This window comes from Manacus vitellinus, unplaced genomic scaffold (assembly GCF_001715985.3).
Source record: "Manacus vitellinus isolate BGI_N305 unplaced genomic scaffold, ASM171598v3 scaffold_30_pilon, whole genome shotgun sequence".
Classification (NCBI taxonomy): Eukaryota; Metazoa; Chordata; class Aves; order Passeriformes; family Pipridae; genus Manacus; species Manacus vitellinus.
In genome coordinates, this window is record NW_021940291.1 from 4,002,271 (window position 1) to 4,027,970 (window position 25,700).

Sequence of the window (25,700 nt, forward strand, 5' to 3'; positions counted from 1 at the left end):
GAGCCAGAAGCATCTTTTGGGAAGGTATTCCATGGCTCTAATGTCCATTATATGAAGAACTATCTCGGGGTCAGATTCATTGAAAACTTCTAAGGTGTTGTTATATGATTCAGACACATTGATCTCATTTTTTAAAACAGTGTAAGATGTCTGAGTCAATGGGTGCTAGGTGCTTCACATGTTTTTGAAAACATGGCCATAGGTATATCTGCAACAGTAAGGATCCCAAATCTCTTTAAAAACCTGGCCCAGAGACACCTAAATCAGAGAAACCCCTTGTAAAAATACACGAGATCTTTGCAGATGCAGACAGATTGAAATATTGATGTTTATTTAAAATTCGTAGAGAGGAAATAACCACAAAATACATTGATTAACTTAAAAATTATTTTGCAGTCACAATTAGCCTTCCTGTAAGTTAATATTATCTCAGCATCACAGTTACACTGAAGAGGCTTCTGAGAAACACATCAGAAATTTTGCATTGAGTTACAATAGGTATGTTCTTCCAGATATAACTCTTTTATTTTTGTAATGGGACACCTAAAAGGAAGATGATTAACTTTTAACACCAATTGAGAATTGTCTCTATAGAAATATGTTTTCCCTGCTCTTGCTTTTTCTTCCTTTGTGTTTTTAGTTCTAGTGTCTTGTTATGAAAGAAAAATAATGCTGAAATTGTGGTTGCTGTAGAAATAAAGTAATGAAAATGCAATCTGGACAGTGTTCTATTGTCTTAAGGAAAGAGAAATATTTAAAGGATACTGATTTCTTAAATGTATCTCCAGTCTATTTATAATATATTGAATTAGAATGCTGTTGTAGCAGAATTCAAAACCTCTTGGTGTTTCCTATACACTCCCAGTGCTTCAAGGTTTCTTGTGAACCATCATAACACTGTGCTTAAAGTTTGCTAAATTCGGGCCTTTGAATATTGGATTATATTAAGTCTTTTGAACAGACAGTGTTTATGTTTTCTTTCTGAATGATCCTGTTTGAATAGTAGAATACCTATGAAAGCACAACCAAATAACATGATACCACTCTGGTTTAGGACTGTGAAGAACTTAATTACCAAAGACTCTGTAGCGAAGGGCTGTGTTAAATGTTTGGGTTTGTGATCAACTAGGTATACAAATAAATTGAATTAAGAAAATTTCTAACTGTACTTTCAGTTGCTTCTGAGAACCATCTGGCTAAACACACTCGTGCTTGTGGTTAGAGCATAATTGTACCAGAACAATCTTAGAATATGTGTGGAACTTCAGTCTGCAAATGTAGGCCACCCCCTTTGTGCTCTGGTTAATGTGATTTAGGAGGTTTTTCTGCAGTCAGAAAACTTGTCTGATAATTTTGTAGCATATTTAAGGGAGCACAGCAAGCTGGTCATAGAATTCTAATTTGTTCTGGAATGCATTTTTCCCCAATTAATTATTTATTTATAAAACAAACCTTGAGGGAAAACCAGCATAGTTTACTTGTTTGTTTTGTGTTTCTCATACCACTATAGTGAGGTGGTGGTTGTTTCAAAAGGCATAAGATAATTCGTATTTGTAGCATTAATACACTCTGCTGAATTGGTGTTACAGATTGGTAGGTTGTGGGCAGCAGATAAGTAGCACTTTCAATTTATAACGCTTTGATTAGGAACTAAATTTAAAATAATATTCAGATTTACAAGCCTGAAGCTGCCAATTTTGACCACCTAATGCCATTATTAATGAACATATCAATGGACCTGTTTCAAAGCCCTCTGAAATAAGTGTAAATCCTTCAACTGACTTCTGTGGGCACATTCTAAATGTATAAAATGTTGTTGCTTTTCCATACATATCAAAGGCTTTTGACTAAATTGTCTCTTCTCAGATGAGGTAGGAAGTTTCTTCTTTACAGCTTCTATGATAGACAGGCTATGCTAATGTCCTTGTTTTGCAATAAACTTTGCTTCTTCATTACTTATCACCAGAGGCAATAAAAATCTTCAGAGGCAAATATAAGTTTTTCATTGATATACTTGTTTGTATTTGTAAGACATGAAAGATGAACATGTAATTAAGATCAAAATTAAAATTTATATTTAAAGTATATAAATCTTGCAGTACTAATACTCCTCATATTTATATTTAGACATTTCTGAGTGGTGTAGCTAATAATTACTAACTAAAAACTCATGGAAGTAACTTATTTAACAAGATATAAAAAGTAACTGCAAGACATCAGAAGTCAGAGTACATTTCACAGGGGCACATCTCCTCTCCTGTGTATATTGTGCATTCTGGATGCAGTTGAAGTAATGCATTTGGGTTACAATTTTCAGTAGAGGAAAAGAGGCAAGATTCCTGGAGTGTTTTGGTTTAGGATCCTCAGTGTTGGCTTTAAGGCAGATGAACTCAAATAATTGAATCCTAACATGTAAATTGATCAGCCTTTTAATAAGAAAGCTGCAGTGGCGCCAGTGGAAAGGATTTCTTCCCTTCTCGCACACAAAGAATTCATTCCTATCTTTGTTAGTGCAGAGCTTCCTGGCACACAGGTGGTCAGCTCAGTGTAAGACACTGCAGTGTCTTCCTTAGAACTAGATTGGCCCCACAGGAAGATACAGTGATGAGACGGTTTTTTCACCTGATTTGCGCGTGTCCTACTGCAGGAGGACACATAAAAGCTGCATGAACTTCAACTGTCACCTTTTCTTACTATCAGCCCATGTATGTATTTGTAGACTTTATAATGTGAAGTATTCCTCACTATTGAAAGGGAAGAATCACGTTATTTCTGCAAATACTTTGACAAAAAGCAGAAAAAGAGTTTTATACCCTCCTTTTCTGTAGCTTGGCTTTTAGAATGTGTAACTTAATTAAAATGTATAATTCTTTTTCTCCTTTCATTATTAATCTATATTTTAGACAATGGAGTAGACTGAAAAAAAACAAAAAAAAAAGCTTCTTTGACATCATGAACTTTTTAATGAAAGACAAATAATCAGCTAAAGAAATCACAAGTAACTATGACTCCTGTTAGGTAGGGAAATTAGTGTCATCTGCTTCATATGAACTATACTAATCAAATGAGATATAAAACTAACTTCCTCTAAACTCAGGTTCCTTCAAGTCACTTTTATGCACATACATATACAATTCTCTTTCCAGAATAAGATTAGATAGAACAGACTTTCACTTCATCCCTGTGATTGAAGATACAAGTTTTAATTGGAGAGCTCTTCCTTCCAAACAAGTGCTTTTTTGCACTTACACGGGAAGAAATACTAGTTTTAAAAGAATGAAAAATTGTATAGATCACTTGGAATTCTATCATGTTTACAAAATGAAAAAATAAGATTAATGGCACCCAGAAATCACTTGTTAAGTTAAAATTGAATATGGAAACAAAATTACTTTTATTCAGCTGTGTGCTGTTAGGAAAGAACAATCAATGAAATGGAACAATTTCAAAATCAGTCCTGAATTCTCCAATTACATTTTTTTCTTCGGCAGACTTCCAATCTTTTTGTGCTAGTTAATAAGATCCTACTTATTCCAGACTGTTATCAATTGTGATTCTCAACATTGTAATTCCAAAGAAGACACTACCTATGATTGTATATAAGCAAAAGAAAATCTCATTTCACGGCTTAAAGAGGATGTTACAAAAAGTATCTTACTTATACCTTTTACTGCAATGTTTTGTACGAATATTAGAGGTGGGTTAGCATTCATATATCAGACTATCCATTGCTCCACATCAAGGCAGAGGTGCAAAAATTCACTTAGAACTAAAATATTTTTTCTTCTTTTCTGGAAATGAAAGTTAGGGATTTTTTTATTCAATTCAAACATCTAAAACATTGTTTAATTTAATTAATATATAGTAAAACTACTAATGCAGAAGAACTTCATTCAGCAAATTTTAGGAATCAGAAGCAAAAAATAAAATTTTAAAGAATTATCCAGCAAACAAAATAATGTTTAGGACAAAATTTCATTGTGTAGGATTCCTCTGAATCTGATGTGAAAGGTTGGACAGTATTTCTCCGTGTAAGCACTTCATTTTCAGTTTTACATCTATAGATTCACATTAAGCTATAAACAGCTCATGGAAAGAGTTTATTAAGAAAGTGCATTTAAAAGGTCTAATACTAAGTACCCAGGTTTTTTATGTAAATGATGCTCTCAGGACAAAGCAGTCTCAGATCTAAAACTGGGATGATGCTATAGAATATACATATATATAGACTTCTTTACTAACATTTCTACCTACCTAATATGGTAGTTTTCTAGAAACTGAGATGAGGTTTTTTGGACTTCTATTCAACGTGTTTGCTATTAGTCCTCTGACAACTACAAAATTCAGCCAAAGATGATGAGAGAATTCATGTGGTTTGGATCTGGTTCAGAGATAAAATAATAGGGAAGGTGAAAAACTGGCTTCACTTACTATTCACAGGAACATGGAGATCAGTTCTCATGCCATTGTAAATACAGGGTATTTCAATAGAAGTCTTTGATCTACATGTATGTAATGTGAAGAGAGAATTAGACTTGCTGATTTGTTAATTCCAGTGTAATAAAGAAGAAATAAACAGTGAAGCTCATCATTGCTGAGGGACTTGATTTTTCTGATATTAATATTTGTGTCCCATTATCAGAAGGAAAAACTTTGGATATCTCCATTTTGTTATGAGACTTCTCCTGTTTTATTACAAGACAACTTAAATCATTGCAGGACTATTGGACTGAAATTAGTTTTACAGCCCTTGCAAATGAGAAAACTTTAAGGATTTAACTTTCAAACCCTGTTTATGACTTCCTCATCTCCTTGAGGAAGACATAATATTGGCCTGCTATTATTGTTTGTGTTTAATGTGCATTCTCTGATAGGGAAAATGAAACCAATCTTGTGCTTTTTAATTCATAGTATTAATGTCCACAAAAAAAGCTGATAAGCATCATCTACGCAGGGATGTTTGCAGAGAGAAGGTTCTGATCTTGAAACTTTATTCCTACTGTGACATTTAAGTATTTCTGCTACCCTTATTAGCACAGTTCCTGGCATCTCAGTGTGCTTTTTTTACAGCAGAGGAACTGTTGTATAATTATGTGATGGTTAGATCTTTTTTTTTGCCTTGTTTTGTTTGTTCATTTGTTTGTTTTCTTGTTTGTTCAGGATTTTTTGGTTTATAATTTCTTTTTATTTTCAATACATTTTCTATCCTTTGGATTTTTTTTTTTAAATATACTATTTCTGTCTGTTGTATGGCCCACAAACACATTTTGGAATCTTTACTGCTGCTGTCCTCAGCATAACATCCTCCTCTCCATCCCACTCCGTGACCTAGGGAAGTATTGTCATCTGTATTTAAATGGGAAAAAACTGTAACTGAAGGTCAGAATATTTTGTCAGCTCTCAAGTCCTGAATGAGTACCTTAAATGTACGGACGAGCTTTTCTCTCACTTGTAAATTTTTTTACTTTAAAGCATGGGAATTGAGCATTAGAATCAATAATAATATTAATAATATGAATTTTACTCTCCATATAACACTACCGTGTTAATTTTATTTTGATGTGCTATGCCCTGGGAACAGTATTCTCAGTTAACAAAACAAAACTACTCATTTTTCTCTTTACCTCATATTTTAGTGTTTGTAACACTGTACAGATAACTCTTAGCCTGTGGCCTCTGCTATATGATTGTATTCTAACGCAGCAAGAATATTTTGACTGTGAGTTTTTAGTTGAAATGTATAATATGTCTTTCTCCGTTTATATCCAGCAATATCACACTTTTCCTACATAGTCTAAACAGCTTATATTGAGTATATATGACAAATTTCGAAACCCACTGAAAGAACTAAAGCATTCTCACTCTACTTGCTGCTGAAAAACCCTACAAATAATTTATTCAAAAAATCGTCATCTTTCTTCCATGTGCACGTGTATGAATTATGTACTTAATATGTACTTCTAGTATTATCTAGAATGTAAAGTTACAAGTTCTTCTGGATTCAAGAGTAATTCTAAGAAATGAGCTGAAGTGGTTTTTTATCTATTTTTTAATTTTTTTTTTAAATAGAATACAATAGTAAAATAGAATTGTATATATGAGATAGCAACTAAATCTCTAAGCATAATTAAAGTCCTCCAAGGCTTATTTCAGATAGAGTTCTTATTTTCATGTGTGTGAAAGAAAGTAAGGAGTCCAAGAGATTTGTTGGAATTCTGCTTTTTGCTGGGCACTGATTTGGAGGAGGGGGAGGTTGAAGCTCTGGCTAACATCACATTCTTTCCTACATTCCTGGCGTGGGTTACATTTTAGAACTCAACTGTAGATTCATCACATCGCTAAAAACGGTGCAAAGTTTCACTGTGCTGCTCCATGAGCTGACCAGGCACTTCTCAATCCAAACCTTTGCCTAGCAGGTTGCTTTGACAGTTGTGGAGCTGCTTGGGAGTAACTTGTGAACAGTTTCTGTTGATCCAGTCACTTCAGTATTTTTCTTTAGAGTGTATTGTCTTACTTTGATTACTATAGACATTCTTGTGACTTACTTCTTCTTAATGCAGAGTGAACGGTTCTGTGATTTGTGAAGTCTGAAGAAAGGATAAATCCTTCAAATTCTTTTGAGAAAGGAAAAAAACAACAGATCATGACACTTTAAGTGGTTGAATAGGGTTTAGTTGAACATGAACATTCATGCCTTCATAATTGTGAAGGCAATTATGCCCAGGGACTCCTGACTTTGTTCCAGCTCAATGTCAGGAAGAGATCTGGATGTGCATCGGTCTTCTGAACGTGTAGGGCCTTCCTTGGTTTGTGCAGGAAGTGTGCGTGTGGACTGGATGAAAGACTTTGTATGATGCAAACTAAAGGGTGATGGGTGCAGGACCCTGATGTTTGCTGTGAAACCTGCCAGCAGCTCAGCTTGCACAGGGCCAAGGAGGTGGCTGTGGGGATGGAGGACAACAAGCCCTGCTGCTGTGGGTCCCTACCCTCTCCTTCACCTGTCTGTGGGCACAGTGACATGGGAAAATGAAGGGTTAGTATGGCCTCACTGAGTTGATTTCGTATTCACTCAGCTACCTGCAATTTTACAGGCAATCTAAGAAGGACAGTCTGGACTACAATAAGTATAGGATTGCATTAAAAGTCTGCTGTTTTGTAATTCTTATGAGTTTCAAATTGCTCCCACCTAAGAAGCTGTTTCAACATCTCAGGTTTAGTACATGTGAAACTAGGATAAAACCTGTGGATTATCAGTAAGACATTTTCATCCTTCTCATAAACATAGCTACTTTAACCTGTTCTTTGTTTTTCAAAATCTGACAAACAGATTTTTTCTCCCCAGAACATTTTTAGTAGTTCTTAATCTTAATTCCCATTACTGTTCATGGATGTGTGATAATAGAATTTGTGTGCTCAAAGCTTAAAATGTAGAATCATTTTGAGAAATAAGGGAGAGGAGGGATCTCACACCTTCACAAGAGAAGCTATCTGGTGTGGTTTGCATGCTGGACGTGTTTGCTGTTCTGCCTTCTGCACTGGGATGCTACAAAGCACAATGGAAGCATTTATAAAACTTTTTATTGACTAAGAACGGGACAGTAGCATATGGGAACAACAACAATTGCTAACTGATCATGAAATAAAGAAATTCCAGTATTCTAGTGTTATAAAAAGAAAGGGGAAAAAAAAGTCATTCAGAACTTAGTCATATTGGTTCAGCTGTTGTAACCAAAGACTGATAAGATAATAGAGGTCTTTGTGGCTGTTTTCTACTGAAATGCTTTATCTTTATGATACACTTGGGGCCCTTTAGAGTGGAAGCTTTTTAAACTGCTGCTGGAGTTAGAACTCAAATTAGATGCTGTTGCAATGGCAAGGGGGCTCCTTAGTCAGGCAGCCCTCACAAAGTGACTTTTATCTCCGAAGCCCTTCCATTAGATTGTTACTTTCTTCTGTTTTTCCTGTTTATTTTTGTTGACTTTTGCTGCCCTCTTTTGTGGCATTTAAAAGGTGACCCAATCAAAAAAGGGTAAATGCTAAATGCTGGACAGAGCCTGTGAAGTAGAGACATCACAGCCCATCTGATGTGTGCTGCAGACTGCCGTGTTAGACAGAATGGTTTAACCAGGTTATCTCTGGGCAGCTAAGATCAAATACACTTTCTTTTATATCCAGCATTGTGTTTTTGCTTTCTTTTCAAACAATGTCCATAAAATAATAAAAACTGCCTTCAACCTAACAGAGAAATTGAGTCATAAAGGCTTTTTTTTTTCTTTAAAAAAAAAAAGCTGAAATTGCTTAACTTGATTCAAAATCATTTTTCATTGTTGGTTGAATTGCTTTGGATGATGATACTTTGGAACTGCAGTTATGTGATTTAAAGCCCTGCTTAGTTTCTGGCAAAGTCCATGCTTCTTTCTTGCATTACTGTCTCCTGATTTCATAAAAGTCACACTATGTGTTTGTTCTAGAAACATAACAGGAGTAATCATTTGTGATTTATTAATTTGTATTTCCTGTAAGTGTATGGAGCAAAAGTTAGTTTAGATGCAGTGCATAAACAAGGATGATATTTGTCATGCTTTACACTAATCACAGAATTCAAGAGAACCAATAATACTTTGCAGCTGTGTAGAGATTCCATGCAAGGATCGCAAAGCACTTCAGAAACATTAACTAACCAGGCATAAAACCCTCTGATTGGTAGTGTTTTAGATTGTGTACATGTTGGGAAACTAAGGCAAGCACATTCAAGAACCCACAGTAATTTCATGTCACAGCTAAGAATCCTACTTCGGCAAGCTATGGTTCATGCTTATAAAATTTTTGGCTCATTTATGACTGCAGTATTTTGTCCTTTATTCATTTGATAGAATATGTGGTTTGATCTAGTTTTCTTTTCCTGAGTGTCAAAGAGATCTGTCTAAATTATACTATGTAAACCTAGAAGTCTATTTTTTGTTATTTCTGCTTCTTTTTTTCTCTTACCAGCAGTTATTATTCTGTTACTCTGCCTCTCTCTCGTGACAGCTTGCCACAAGGACAGTGCAAAATTTAACATTGAAAAGCCTCCAGCGTTTGTTGACAGGCAGCTACATTTGTATATAGACTGAATATGTAGTAAGAGGTAATAGGAGTGTTGTAAGGTGGTAAACCAGTGACTGATAGGGAAACTATAGTTATATATCTATATCTAGAGATTACTAGACTTTTAACTTTTTTTTTTTCCTCACAAATCATCCTGCATTTTAAGATATATGATGCTCTTTTTATTACTTTATGTACCAGAAATCATGTAGTATTCTAATTAGTTTTAAAAGGTAGGGTTTTGCCAGAAGCAGAATTCTTTCTAAATGTAATTTTAGACCACAAGTTGAACTCTTCTCTCTTTTTCAGCAGATTTATAGCTACTTTTTATTTTCTCACTCCTGGTTGGATTGACCTATGACCAGAATTTCTCAAAAGTTCTCTTTGATGCCATAGTTCTCTTCAGTCTGACCATTTTATCTCAATTTGTGCTGAAATCCAAAATAAAGGATAAAACAATAAGCACACAAGGAAAAAAAATATTACTACAACCAAGTTATTTTTCAGCTAATGATTATTATCGCAAAAAACTATCAAAAATGATAACAATTTTTTCTGAACTTTTGATGAGACTGTCACATTTTCATTTTAAAATGAGGCCCTTAAACACTATCAGTTTCACACCAACACTCAAATTTTTAAATACTGCTGGTAAGGGGAGTCAATGGATCAAATTCAGTAGATCTGAAGTCACTGAAATAAAGGCCCCTAAGAAAAATGTGTCAATTTTAAAGGTCTTTCCTAACTGAAGACCATTTTGTGATAGAGCCAAAGGTTAATAAAATCAGTAGTGAATGTAGCAATTTTACAGATAAGCTATTCACAACAAGTGTAGTTACTTGAATAAAAAGCTAATTCAGTTCTAAAATGCCACATGCAGTAGCAGTGAATAGCTGCTTTTAGGTGCTTTCTGGAGGAGGATAAAATACAGAATCACAGCACTCTTCTTTTCCAGCATCCCTGGCTGCCTGTAAATTGCTGTGAATGGGACTGTAGGCTGACAGGCTCTATTAAGACAAACTGCCTTTCTCATCGGAGAGATAAAATAAATCAGGTGTTTAGTCAAATTAAAATACTTCAGATGGAGCAGGCCCTGGGGAGCACTGATCCACCTGACAAATCTGAGAGAAACTCAAGACAGATGTGTTTTGGGGATAAGGAAGACCCCATGGAAAAAATGCACTGCTGTCTTTGGAGTAAGAGAATAGGATTAGAACAGAGAGCGAGCTGTGGTATATAATATTTTATGGAAGCTGGCATATTTACTGTTTATTTTTTACTAAGCTTTTTGTTTTATCTCTTTTTATGGCAAATATATTTTACAGATAGCTGTATTTTTATTTTATTTATAGATATTTTTAGTCAGAAAGATATTTTAGCAGAAGTTTATTTACTGGTAATGAGTTTAGGAATCTCACTGCTTGCTGAAGTAAGTGGATGCAAAACAGATGATGATGGCACACAGCTACTGATGACCTCTCTTGGCCCAGCCAGATCAGCTCAATCTGGTCTGCATTCCAAGCAAGTTGGTTTTTATTGGTATTTAAACTGTAAAATAATGGTTGGGATTTTCCACTGTAAAATTAAATTATACCTCCCCCCAAACTGTTCATACAAGAACATTCTCATCTTATGCTTGTTCTTGTCTTGAGCATTGCTGGGTTAAGTGTCTTGAAGCTTCATGGAGGTCTCATTATTTTCCAGGAGCACAGTGTACATTTTGTGGTCATCAGTTCTATTTTGTTGTTGGATTACATAGCACAGTACAAATTAAAGAGCAGAGTACTTTAAATGGGGTCATTTATTTCAGATGTGTTTCTCTGAGGGGAAAAAGGAAAGAAAAACAATTACTATGAATTCCTGAATAAGAACAGTTACTTCTGCCTGCTGTTGTAAACAAACAAAAAAAAAAATCGGAGAAAAAAAAGAAAAAATAAACGACCCTATACATTTGTGGCAACTATATCAAATGGTTCTAAGCAATCATAACAGAACAACTGTATTTTGTAGCCTTAGCAGACACTCTTTGTGGTAGCTTTCTACTCATGTTATGAAGCAAGTACGAGCTGTACAGAATAACATGGAAATGGAGTGGGAGATTAATATCTGCTTTGGGTGTGTAAAATATTTTATGACTGTAAGCTCAGGGGCCTGCATTACAATGCCAAAGCTGCCTGACAGATGTGAAAGTCTCAAGCTGTCATTTCCCAGGTGGCAGTGGAGGGCAATAAGTATCATTTGAGGCAGCAGGTTGCTTCCCATTGGCTTTCTAAAATAGGTGGAGTGGTTGATCTCTTCTAGTCACAATGAGCAAGGGAGTTTTTCTTTGGCAGAACAGTTTTTTAGCCATGAAAATGAATTTCAGTATACAATAGCACATTCAAAACCACCTAAATAACCTTTGGACCATCATGAAAAATCTTCAAGACTGAATACCAGAGTTTAGGAGGGTTAAGGTAAGTTTATATTGAAGTTGCAGACAATTGAACAGATGTCAGCAGCGTGGAGCTCAGTGCACGATAATGGATACTGCCAAGGCAGTACCTTAAGTGCAGGCATTTTCCTGGCCACATACCTGCCCAAGCTTGCTTTCAAAAATCTTTTGTTGTTGTTTTTTTTTTTTTTGAAAGAGCTTTTTGCACAGAACGCTTTTATTGCTTCAATTGTGCACATCACACTAAGGTTTTGCAATGAGTTTGTCTGAATAGTAGAGTACCCTTCAGCTTCAACTTTATGCATCCATCATACTTCTTGTAAGGAAATCACTAACCCTTTCTAAAATTTCTACCACAACAGAAGTTATACATTTTTCCTCTTCTGGAGACCTGTGTTACATGCATACTGAATGAAGATTAGGCATTAGAGGGTACTGAAACATCAGGTTGTTGGAAACTCTCAAAACTAAGATAGTTAATAATGGGTAAGAAATTGAATATTTTCAGGACTTGTTGCTAAATGCAATTACTAAATGTACAGAAAACCAGGTACCTTTTGTTTCTGTGAGTCTGCTTAAGCCATGCAGTTTCTTTTTTTCCTCATAAAGCAATTATAGCCAGAGGTTTTCTTGTATGCTGCCTTTGCAAGTGAAATTCCCTGTAAGAATCATACTGGTCCCATCATAGCACAGTGTAAGTAGTAGAGAATCTTGGGTTTGTCACCTGCTTAGCAGAAGTCTGCTTTGTCTTCCCCCTCGTTATGAAACCTGTCAATCTCTTTCTTCTCTGCCCTAGAAGATATCCGTCTTCCTTCTGGGAAGAAGGTGGAGTCATAATTTTGGTGACAGTTTCTCCACTCTCTCCCAGGTCTTGTTCCTCACACATTTTCTTCCTCTTCAAAAATCCTGTGACTTTTTTATCACAGTCCTCCATTGTGAATTGAGAAAAGGAAGTTTGCAAATATCCTCTCTTTTGTGCCACTTCTCATGTAATTGTGGCAGATTACAGACCTGAGTAGTTCTTGATTTGGTTTTCTTCTCCAACTCTCAGTTCTCCTGTACAACCTAAAATTCCTTTATTTATCCCATTTACAACTGTAAAATTCTTTCAGATCCTCTTCCAATATTCCTGAACTGCTATCTTACTGTAATTATATTACCTCTTATAGACAGCTGTGATGCTCACACAAGAAAATGCAGTGTATGGCTCAAATACAGGAATTGACATTGCTGTTTCTGACAGAGTAATAAGTTTATACATAAGATGTGATATTTTCAGATTGACTTGCAAAAGGACCCTGTACTCTCTACTTATGAGACCCATGCAATTTACCCATAAACAGACCATTAAGCATCATTAGTGCAAAGAATAAATGTACCGTAGTTTCATATTAATTAAGTGCTCTCTGTAGAGTAAACTTTGAAAGTTAAATGAAAATTTTTAAGCCATTTTCTCAGGTTAGCCATTTCTCTTGGGGACAAATAAAGCTCATTCTTAATACACGTTCCACAACCAAGGCTTACATTTACCTAAATGACCTACCAGATATATGGGTGTTTTAGAGAAATGATCAATAAACTATTAAACTGCTTCTCCCACCAAACAGCATCTTTTAAATTATGTTTTTACAATTTGTACATACTTGGGGTAAAAACAAAAAAAAAATATAAAGTGAAGGAAAATTATGTCTAATAAACTCTGAATGTATTTATCACAGTAGACAGGTTTAGATGGAAAAGATATAGGGATTTGTACAAACTGTATCATTAATTACTGTTGTCAGGAAAAAAATGAAATGCTCTATATCTTTTCTGCTCCAATTTCTGTTGCATCCTCCCCTGCTCAGAGCACAGCAAAGCTATGTGTTAGATTCTTTTGAGATTTATTAGTCGAATATATATTCAAGCTGCTGTTTGAAATAATAATGTTGGTGAATCAGCCATTTATTGTTTCTTTTTAATAAATATTGCTTTGTAACTATTGTCTCTCTCATATTTACATTATATCTTTCTTGCACATTTAGGTACACCAGAAAGCCTGGCAGAAAAAGAGCGACAGCTCTCTACTATGATCACCCAGCTGATCAGCTTACGGGAGCAGCTCCTGGCTGCCCATGATGAACAGAAAAAGCTGGCAGCCTCACAAATTGAAAAACAACGGCAGCAAATGGACCTTGCTCGCCAACAGCAAGAACAGGTGAGGCTCCAAGTAAGAAACCTGTGAAAATGCTTCCTGCAGAACGCTTATCAAAAACACTGTTCTGCTTGGTGTTTCCTTTCATGGTTTTTTTGGTAAAAGAGCTTAAATATTCTCAGAAGTTAGTTTCTTTTTTTTTTCCAGAAAGAGGAAATATATAGGATCCTGAGGAAAAAAAAAAGCAGGAGTGGAGGGGGATATTAAAATAATTTCTTTCCTAGAAAAAAGATTAATTTGTTAGATTTCACAGTTCTTATTTCTTGCATTGATGCAATTTTGAGAATTACAAATAAGCCAGACTATAACCATTATTTAACTCTTTCTCATTTTGACAAGACAATAATTAAACAAAAAACCTTAAACATCCTCAAGCCCTCAAATATCTTCTGCAAGTAAGGTTTGATTTGTTTGCTCAGATCGTGAAGGGTTTGTATTTTTGTTTTTGTCTTTTTTATTATTGTTTTTTGCTTGTTTGTTTTAAAAATGCAGTTGTCCAAAGAGCTGTCCTTTTCTCATTGAACGAAAGTGCAACAACAGTGATCCCACACACTAGTCCCCTAGGCATTAGATCAGATTGATCCAAATTAATGTGTGGTTTTTAGGAATCTGACATTATTACTAGAATTATCTTTTCAGTTAAATATATTTTATAGGATATATACAGCAATATATGCTCTGTTGATTTTAATGAGTTGTGACGTCTGGTATTTTATGTGCTTGGGTATTTGCCCACATGTAGGAATATGGACTCATCCCCTAATGGAAAATAACATAAAGGAACACTGTAAAAAATCAGAAGTTAGAATGTCATTTAGCCATCTAGAGATGACACAGTAATTAACTATTGACACTTGTGAATAAGCTAGCACAAATTAATCTTGACACATTTGCAGACGAGTGATATCTTACAGTGAACACTTTGTAATTATATTTCAAAATGAAAATTAAATGACACTTAAAACTAGGTTGTCATGCTCAATGAAGCGAGCATGTAGCTCAACCGATAGGCAAATAAAATTCAGAATTTGAGCCACATGGTGCTTGTGTACCCTACTTTACTGTGTCAAGCCTATACATCAAGCCGATGCTATGGTAATTGCGTCGCGGGGTCCTGAGTGCATTTTCTATCACAGCACTGCTCCATCTTAGAGGAACCGCTGAGATTAGATGCTTCGCGGTATATTTCTTGTTTTCATCAGGAAATGCCCATTCAAACGGTGCTACGTTGTACATACAGGTACAAAAAGCTGCTCCCAGGCAGTCAGAACTCCAGCAGATCAGTGCCTTTGCACATGTAAACGAATACCTCCTCCTTACCTTGGCTATAGCTTACCACGTTAAGCTGCAGCCAGGTTGCCAGCAGTTCCAGACGATTCTGGACATAAGGTACTCTGTACCTGTGAAAAAGCAACACAGCACTGAGAGGCAATGGCCTGTGATGTGGTTCCATGCTCTGTCTGATTTCAATGTGAAATGACAAGTAACTCTTTTCTGCAGTTGCACATTGTGATAACCTTTTACCTTCTCTGAGATTTTAGCAGCAGGGGCAATGTGGACATAAATCTGAGACCTTATCTTTAGTTACAAACACTACACTTCTAAGATGGGATCACACAATTGGTGTGTTACTCATTAAAAATAGTAACTCCAGCTCTCACACACATTTTAAATATTCTATACAGCACTGTTACCATTGTTGTTTTACCAAGCATAGAGACTACTGCTGACCAGGGTACTGACGACGTACACCTGAGGTCCTAGGACCTGCCCCTGGGCTACCTGGGGCCATGGACTGCTAGCTCTGTTTGAATTACCTTTCTCACTTGCACACGAGATTCCGCTCCTTCAGTCATCACTCACCATATATTATTTGCCTGACGGGGAGGTTCATCCAGAAATATTTGAACACCAGGCTTCTAAAAGGAGTTTAAGTCCTGTTATAAGCATCAGTGTAGTGGCCTTTGAGAGTTGCTTGACTTTTTGTGCAGCACTTTGCCATGATCCAGCCCCAGAATCATGTAGACCTTAATTTGTCTTCTTGAGGCCATGTGAAAGACTTAAAATATGTATGAATTTTGTGTTGGTTTCTTATACAAAAGTGATTTTTAACTGAAAAAAAAAATACAGCTAAAGTGAATATAAGTGAAAAATATTACAGCTATTTCCAGTGATAGAATGAGATTAAGGAAATGACAGCCTTGGTCTCTCTGTGTGCACAATTACAAGCTGTTAATATGTGACTGCAAATTCCTTATGAGTTAATCTGAACAGTTTTCACTAAAACTATGTGATTGTTTATTTCCAAACCAACTTTGCTACATTTCTGTAATTTTTTTATCATAAAAACATTTTACTTAGCTTTCTCTGTTTATAACAGAGTAAGTGTGCTCAGAAGATATTGGAGAAGGAGATAGGGATGGTTTTTGCAAAAACCAAAACAGTGGATTTGAGTGACCAAATGACTTTTGTCACCAACTTCTTGGTGTTTTATATGATTCCTCTGCTCTAGATAAATATTTATAGGAGGGGAAATTATACTCAAGAAAGGAAGGTAGCAGAAGTGCTGAGGCTGGGATTTCCAGGAAACACAAATCTTGTCCTCATTTCAGTCTGCTGCACAGTTACCATTCTAAAGCAGAAGTTCCAGTTGTTCCCCCAGCTCCCTGTGGCTCCTCCCTTGTGTCTGCCATCCACATCACCCACTGCAGGGAGCAGCTCTGTGGTCTGAGGGCAGGATCCTATTTCCCTTCTGCTTTAGCATGATCATTCTGGATGATTTGTGGGAATCAGGGAGGTAGAAGTGGTCTCTGTGGCAAATTCTCTGTCACCAGTCTCTTAGTGTTCCCTGCCCTGAACAGGGGGGAGTCTACCAAATGAGGGTAACAATATCTACATATTTCATAGGATTATCTTGAGGATGAGTTACTGAGCACCAGGTACTGCTTTTATACAGAATAAGGCTCTGCTTCCCTAAGCAGTTCCAAGGATGATTTTGGAGATTTACAAGTGAAGTAATGTACTGCTCATAGTGAATGAAGTTGGAGAAGCTTACCCTAGGAGCTTGTGCTGAATATGAAGCATTTATAAATACTAGCTAAGGCTTCAGTTCAGCAAAGCAGGAAAATGTATGTTTAACCTTAAGCACCTGCGTAATCCCATCCCCATTCAGAAAAGCACTTAATTTTAAGCATGTGTTTCATTCCCATTGTAGCTAACAGTAATGCATCATAGTCAAAGATCACCACAGGCTTATATGCTTTGTTGAATAGTGAGGAAATTATTCACAGGCACATAAATAAACCTGTTTTTCTGTGCTTTGCAGAGTTAAGGCCTCAGTGCTTAAAATACATATTTCTTACTGGCTAACTAGATTTTTATGTTGAATTTAAATTTATCTCTAAAATATCCCTCATCTAAGAAAAATTAATATGCTTAATAAAATATAATAAAGAATAACAAATATGATGTTTTTTGCTCAATAGTATTGAAGTTTCAATATTGCTGTTTTAATTTTATGGAAATTTTTTTCTAATAGATTGCAAGACAACAGCAGCAACTTCTGCAACAGCAGCACAAAATCAATCTACTGCAGCAGCAAATTCAGGTCAGTGTATTTTATTGCTCTCTTCTGATTATACTTAAATTCCATTTATGGAGAGGGAAGGGTCTAAAATAAAGCAGCCACATGCTTTATTAACAAACCTCAGTAAAGATGCTCTTTATGGGAGCTCTTCATGTCTTAGAAAATTATTGTCAAACATCTTTTTGGTGCAAAGATCTTTAATAGGCAGAGTTTTCTTCTGAAAGTTATGAACTATTTTTAAATCTCATCATCTGGTCATAATTCTGAAATCTGCAATCAGTTTGACTTGTATTGTGTGAAGCAGAAGCAGAATCTCAACCATTGTTTATGGAATTCCTTGTTCTACAAAGGCAAAAGTGAGACATTAGGACAGTACTAAGTCCTTGGGACCAGTCTGCTTATGTACAAAGACCCACAGGTATATGTCTTCCATGTGCAATTTGGAGTAATTGCACCCTTGGAGTAATTGCACCCTCTTGGATCTGGAAATATTCTGGAGATATTTAATTATCTGTACTTGTACTCAGAACCTGGTTTTATTTTGTGCAGGTATATGTGGGTAGGTAGTGACATGGATGTAGGAGCATTGTTGATATGTGACTATATTACCTTATCAACTTCCTACTTGGAAAGCATTTCCATGGACCTGTTCATTGATTTAAATACTTCAGTTTGGTCTGACAGATGATTGTGCTGCCAGTCATTTCTTATAAGCTTGGGTTTATCCATTTTTTTTCCTTAATTAGCTGATTGCTATGTCACTAGATGCCAAAGCTGAAATTTTTCTTTTCCTCATCCCAAAGGAATGCTTGTAAAAGCTTTTGAAAATGTTGTAATGCAGTTTCAGTTACATTTTCAAGGAGTTTATTTAGCAAAAATAAATGTGTTAATACCTCATATGAGACACACAATTGAATTTTAAAGTACCTTTATTGTTTTTGCCTATTAGAAGACTGTTTATATTAGGTGTACATCAAGGGTGGAAGAGATATAAGAATTGCGAAAGGAAAAAATACAACATCTTCTCTATGTGTTATTTGCAAATCTGGCCTCAGAAAACAAAGAATAATGTCAAAAAAATCTTTACTTGGCATAAAAGCTGAGACTGAAACCTAGCTGAGTCTACAAAACAGAAGAGTTATTTGCATGAGAAATTTCTCATTTTTAAAATTCCTTTAAAAATTAGGACCCAGAAAGAGGAATAATGACCAGGTAATTTTTGTTTCTGTTTGGAGAACGTGGGTATATTTTACTGGGAAGTATGTGCTCTGTAGCAAAAAGTTCAAAGGTACTTTATGTTTCAGTTCAGTCAATACTTTCCAGTAGCTTTACCCTTCCACTGTCTCCAGGGAAATGCAGTCTTAGAATAGGTTGCAAGTTTATTTTAGAATAGTTTATGTGTTCATTTTCTCATTCACTTCCAACTTTCCTCTTACACAGCGCTGAAGCCTCCACAAGTTTTCCTTCCCATCCTTTCCTAGATGTATACGTGAAGAACTGTTTCAATGTTTATTCTGTTCGTGTGAGCAAAATTATTTCTTGGTGATCCCTCCCTGTATTTGTTTCAAATTTTCCTGCCAATATAAGGTATTCTTATGTCATAGCTTCTCAGTAGTTTGGCCTCTTTATTTGTCTATGATCTTTATAGTTACATGAGTCTAATCAGGGTATTTGAGGCAGTGAGGACCGTTTCTGCTCCCAGCTGTGTAGCCAGATTGGTAGTGGGCATCTCATTGCCCAAGGAACACTGTAGGGTCTACTATGAAGCTCTAGACATGTTGGGCATATTCCATCTCAAACATACTTTGGTCTTACAGGGAAATTACTAAAAGAAACTTTCTTAGGAGATTTTCTTCTAGGCTAAACACCAGCTTACATAGCCCACTTGCTAGTCAGCCAGGTGGTTCTGCTTTGTTTATTTGTTCTTTCTTAGTTTTGTGGCAGATTTGGTAACTAGAAGCTGCTTGAGAGAGAAGTTAGTTGCTAAGTTGCCTCTGCAACATAAGTTTGCTGCTGTAGAATTGGTTATGAGTGTTGTAGTTTGAGACTGTGTAGTTCCTTGAGGGCTATAGCTGGGGATGGAGGTACTTCTCTCACCAGGAGGCAGGTGAGAGAAGCAGTGCTGTGCTGGTTTTCCCAGGTCCCCTTCCACCATCTTCCCAAGAAGCCTCAATAACAATTCTGAAGTCACACTGGTGACTCTGGGTGGCATTCATCATATCAAGGACAAGTAACTGCAGTACAAACTCTATCTCAGTTAATCATCCAGACTGTGCTCATAGTGAGCAAAGAGAAGGAAAGTGAAAAGTTTTAGGATGCAATTTGTCTTGTCCTATAGCAGATATTTAAAATATACCAGATAAATTGTTCCCTAAAATGGCTGTTTCTCTCTATTAACTATGAAGGATACTCATGCTGATGCCTTTAGTGTAGAGATGAGGTGAATCATACACTGTGTGGCTTGAGGGGGAACCAAAATTTATATTATATTTTTACATTCGTAGTCTCGATTTGGGGCTTGGTAGAATTTGTAACTGTCCCCAGTAACTTCATTTTATTTAGAAGGTTTGTTTAAAGACACTCTTTAAGCAACTTATTTCAAGAAAAAATGATTACCTTCATAGACTGATGTGGGTTCTTATCTGTACTTTCTGTGCTTGGGAAAACAATAATGTTGTTCCCTGACACTCCTGTTTTGAAGAGATTACAAAATATGGGTAACACAGGTGCCAGTTCCATCTGGGCATGGGCCTATTCATGGCACAGCTACTTGAAGCAAGAACAGTATGTTCTCCAGAATGCAGGAGAGGGGCATTGCTGATGCAGTGTTTTCATCATGAGAACACAGTGTATCACTGTCATCTTCTGAGGTACAGTGTTCATTCTTAAACAATAGTCTCTGTGAATATGTGTATCCAGTTCATTTAACCATTTAAACAATTAGAAATTACTTTGGATGGAACTTAGAAGATTTTTGTCAACCACATGTAAAAGTTAAAATAATCCATATTAAGTAAAACACATATTTTCCTGGGCAACTACTGGTTTAGTTTACTCAGAATTTTCATTATTTGGTATTTATTATTTATATTGTGCAATATATTATCTATTTATTTAATAATTTTAACACCTTAATTCTTTTAATTGGTGGAGGATTTTTTTGTTTTGTTTTATTTCAGTTTTAAGACCATTTACTGGAGTACTTTACTTTATACATCCAAAACTTTGTCAACAATCTATGAGCAAAGAGGACATTAGCTAGGCTTAGTGTCTGAGAACAACCTAGATATTTAAGAGTACAGAGGTCATTAAATGTTCTGCATAATCATCTTGTGTTTTCTAAATGAAGCTAATATTTCTTTCAGGATGTATGTGTTGGGGAAAGCAGTTTTGCCTGTTGGTTAAAGGGAGTGAGAATCTGGACTTGTTCTCAGTCCTGTCTCTGATTATCTGAAGTTTTGCAAATTGTTTCCTTTTCCTCAATTCAAGTGTAATGTTTTGAGAATCTTAAATGAAAATTTTCAAATAAATGCAGTGTATTATTACTTTTTAGCTCGAATGTTCATAATGTTCATAAACACTCTTCTGCAGAGGAGTCCACAGAGATGGGAGGAAATCTAGTATGCCAAATTAAGTTCTTCGTTCCGCAGAGCAGAGCTGTGCAGAGAAATCATTGCTTTCAGTGCAAATTAAAGCTGAGAAGCAACTTGTGGGGCAAGTGAGAGCTCACAGATCAGTCTCCAGGTTGATTAAGATTTTTTTAAAAGAATTTTTTTTTTAAATAAAAAATATGCATTCCTAAAGTAGAGGGGACAAGACTATTTCAAGAACACTTCTTAGCCTGTGCAATGAAAGCAATAATCTCTAGGAATAAGCGAAAAAGCCGGTTAAAGGAGGAATTTGGTGGTACATCATGACTGCGTTGGAGGAAGGGAAGACTTACATTTCTTGGATAGTTCCAAAAATTTCTTGAGGGCCTGAAATCCCTGTGCCTCATTATCAGAATTCAGTCCTTAGAGAATGAGGCTTGGGGACTTCTTCTGAGCCCCGCCATACCCTTCTGAGCAAGGGAGGTGGATCCTACTCTTGCTTGGAATGTGTCGCTCCAGGATTTCCCTCTGGGAATGGGGATGTGTGTGGAGTTAAAGGATGAAACTTTGAGGGCTTCCCTCCTCTGGTGGGCAGGTTTCATTAGGGCAAGTCCTAGACTGTGGCTGAAATCTTTAAAAGGGACAGTGGTTGTTGAGCTTTTCTGCAAAAACTTGTGATGAGTACTACTTTGGCAGATGATCCAAGCTGCTTTTGTCCCTACCTGATTCCTCTGTACTATGCTCAATGCCATTGCAAAGCATTTCGTTTTCTGTTTGAATCAGTACAATTTTCTTTGCATAGTGAAACTGGTTTTCTCTGTACTCATAAGTATTCTGTTTTAATTCAACCACTAGAAATTATTCCTAATAGTAATTTTTTCTAGTTTTAATCTATACATTCATGCTGTTCTACTTTCATATAAATGTTCTTATGTTTTCTGTTTCAGTCAAGGAGAGTGAACGTGATTACTGTGATAGTAAACAGACAAAAGATTAGTAACATAAAATTATAACTATTTAAACTGTCGTTGAATAGGAATCATTTGAATCATAAGTAAAACTTAAGAGACTGAGCCAATGAGTCTCTCTTCTTATCTATGATTAACTACTGACAATTGAGGTACCTGGTGAGCTGAATAAGGACTATCTCTTTATGTGAAGTACGTGTCTAAAGATCAGGAATAATTACATTCCACATTAGCCTTCATAGCCTCCCTGACCTGGTTAATTAATTTTTTGCTAGGATAATAATAGTAGAAATAGATTTAAAGATATGCTTCATCATTAAGTATGTAACTGACCTCCAATTTTAAGAGCTGAACCTTTCATTTATTGCCTTTTGGAGACAGGTTAAAGCTTCTTGCAGAGAGCTTGCTGAAAATGCACAAGCTGGAATCTAGTTATTGTCAGTTCAGTTACGCTCTCTGAGGTTGTCTTTCTTTGTAAACTCTATTTAGCGTTGACAAGCAAAAGCAATGGTGATGCTACTGTTCCAGCACCAGGGAATATTCTCCCCTACCTTTTTTTCTTTGTTTTTTTCTTTTTCCTTGTTATTGATCATGAAACTGATCCCCTTCCAGCAAGCTCTGCACAGGACCAAATAAAGCCATTGAAAGCAATTTGATACTTCTATTGGCAGGGTACGCAGATCAGATACTCCCTTGAAAGAGAGAGAGACTTATAAACAAAGCTTAGAAGTCTAGGAATAGCCCCCAGCTTCAGCAAACCCTTAAAATATTTTGTAATTGTATCTTCAATCATGAATTAGCCAGGAAAAACAGACCTTTTTTGCCTTTATATTTCACTGCTGTATGCTGTTTTTAATTGCCCACAGGCACACTGTTGTGATCTTCTTTGGAAGTTTAAAACCAGGATAAAAATGCAAATCTAATTATTTCTTTTATCTAATCTAATTAACTTTTACAAGTAATGATAGATGCACTGCAGCCTCCATCAAACATTTTAATAATGATGTTTCTGGATTAAAGAATAGGTAAAAGTACTGTAATTTATAAGCAGTCAAGATTATGGCAGTAGAAAATGTAAAATATTGTGGTGGCTTAATAAACTATAGCTGCAGTTTATTAATTTACGGTAGAAAGGATGCATTTCCCTTAAACTCCACTTTGGTTGGGAACTGATTCCCAGCCATCATTGGAATATATTTTTACTGTTTTTTAAGCAGCTCAGTATTAAAAATAATAAGTGTTTAACTTGCTTCTGCAATGCAGTTGTGTGCACATGGACTACAGAAATGTGCTTCTGTGCCCGTAACTTGTATCTGACTGCTGAATCACTGATTCAAATTCGTGGGGCTCTGCTGTAGTTGTGGTATCACAGCTTCTGTCCAGCTCATAACTTGCTTGGTGTAAATTGAAGCTGATCCAGTGGAGAAAAGACAAATATGCTAAATATCAAAGTCAAATGATTCATATTTTATTTATTATTACATACTGGCTTATTCATGAGTTCTAAAGTCCTTTTGTGATAATTACTCAAGTAAAAAATCTGTCATAGGTCAGCTTTTCCCAGTAAAGGACATCTTTGTGGCTGGTTGGCTTGGCATTTTATCTGTCAGCTGCATGGAAAGAGAAGTGATGTGGGATCCTTACCTTACACTGTGCAAAAGGTTCACACTCCTATGCTACTTGTAAGCTTCTGATCTTGCACCTTGGTCCCCCCTTTTGCAAGGATCCTAGTAGCTGCTCTGCCCCTGAGGCCCTCTGTCCCTGGAAACAAGTTTTATCCTGGCAAAACAGAGTGTAGCTTTGGATTTGACTCTTACCTCAAAACTGTATGCAGTCATGAGGGGCGGTTGGGTTTTTAAAAAATTTTACGGTGACCTTTTAAGAGTTAAATTAACTGCCTTGTAGTTTTCTAATTCATCATTTGGCATTTTTTATTTTTTCTTATTTCATCTACCCAAGTCTAAACAAATTGCATTTAATGCAAAAATTAAGCCTTGTGTATCTCTTTCATATGACTTCTCTAATTATAGAGCAGTAAATGGTAGAATAGCATATGTTAGCAACATGAGCAGCAGTCTATGAAATGAGCTACAAGTTAATAAAATGATCTTGTGGTGGTGTTGGCCAAATGTTAGCACACATGTTTCAAAAAGTGGTATTTCAACAGACTTGAAGAATAGGACTTTGGCACATGAGTACTGAACATGATCTGATGTGTGGAAATTAGTTAAACCAAAGTAAATGTCATTGTTTCTTAGGCTCATGTTGGTGCAGAAAATGATAGTAGCTGTCCGCCCATTTTCCCTCACCCACGTGTGTTTTAAAATTGGAAATGAAGACACAGGCATTCCCAGTTCGAGTCCTGCTGCTTCATTTGCTCAGGGCGTGCTGTGCTGTGCTCTCGCCAGTGGCTTAAGGGCTTGTTCTCAGCTGTGCCTGTGCCAAAGCCAGGGGCTAACATCTCATTGATTCTATTGAGCCCAAACACTTGTTCTACACCCTTTGCTTACACAGGGGCCTCAGATTTGAGCCCTTTTAATTTAGAGGCAGATTATAACCAGCTCCTGAATACCAGCAGAGGGTCAAGCAAATACTTGCTGCCCACCTGTACTGCTGCCCAGGGGTCACTCTGCCCATTCCAGCGGCGTGTGGAGTGACGTGCCATGGCAGCCTCAGTGCTCGCTGAGCCAGACACCCTGGTCTAGCTCCCAAAGAGTTTGGCAGAAATTATGCTCTGAACCTGTCTGGTGCTATTCCTCTCGTAGCACAAGTCCACATCACCCTCTCTGTCAGTCTTCATGATGTACTCTTTGCAATATTGCAATATTTAGAATAATGTAATAGTAATGCACTATTTGCTACAGCACAGAAAACCAGTTTCCTTCCTAAGAGGCATGTGCACAAACTAAAATGGAAAACTGGGAGTGGAAATTGTGCCAACTGGCAGCCTATCCAACAGGACAGATCCTGTGAAGTCTTATTTGCTTGAGAAATACTTGCACAGCTAGTATTTGGTGACTTGTATACTAGGTGTTACTCATATAAGTGGCCTTTTCAGAACTGAGCATCACATGCAAGGAAGGACTTAAGATATTAGTATTATGGTTGGAATATCGAAGATATAAATGCAACATGGATTTTAGGGAATGTAATTTGTTTTATTAGACAGATGTATGTGGAAAAAACAGGCAACCCTTTGGGCATGCCAGCTCTTTTTCATGTCTTACATCAGTGTTACATTGAAACGTATCCCAGGACTGACAGAAACTGCTTGAGATATTGGCCTTTCATTTCTAATTAGTTACTTTTTCAATGATGACTTTTGTGATTCACAACCATGTGATGGCCAAGAGGGAAAACAATAAGTTTTGGGTTTTTTTTATACACCCCCCCCCCCCCCCAATATTTGACACACTCATCAGGAGATACTGAATAAAGAAAATAGTTACCAAAAATTAGTATTGAAATTACTTGATTTATGAAGATATTCAGATATACAGGCAGGACTGGAATGTGATGATATCAGAGGTCAAAATTTCTATCTGCACAAGCAGGTATTTGGAGGAAAATGATGAAGTACAGCCCCACATAAAAAGGCCAAAAGCATTTAAAAAATAAATTGTAAAGTACTTTCTGAAATCTCACAGTAAAAACTTAAATTTATCAGATGGACTAAATCCCGGCCTAAGGAATCAAAGTGTTTTTCAGTTGTAATTGTGGGAATGTTCCAGAATGTAAGCATATTACTGAAGCAATTTGAGCATAAAATCTTATTTTTAATATATTTAATGTCATGACAGGAAGGAATAAGTAAGTGCATTACTCTCTGAATGCATTCAGA

At 36.3% G+C, this 25,700-nt stretch overlaps 1 protein-coding gene across 7 annotated transcripts in view; it reads left to right on the top strand.

The window, feature by feature from the left end:
* SOX6 (SRY-box transcription factor 6) overlaps window positions 1-25,700 on the top strand; it is a 263,816-nt gene that overhangs the window by 104,071 nt on the left and 134,045 nt on the right. For all 7 annotated transcript variants that reach the window (XM_018076030.1, XM_018076033.1, XM_018076032.2 and 4 more), the window contains 2 exons: window positions 13,546-13,718; window positions 17,254-17,322. In XM_018076030.1, the coding sequence (XP_017931519.1) occupies window positions 13,546-13,718; window positions 17,254-17,322 (242 nt within the window). The remainder of the gene's footprint in view (window positions 1-13,545; window positions 13,719-17,253; window positions 17,323-25,700) is intronic.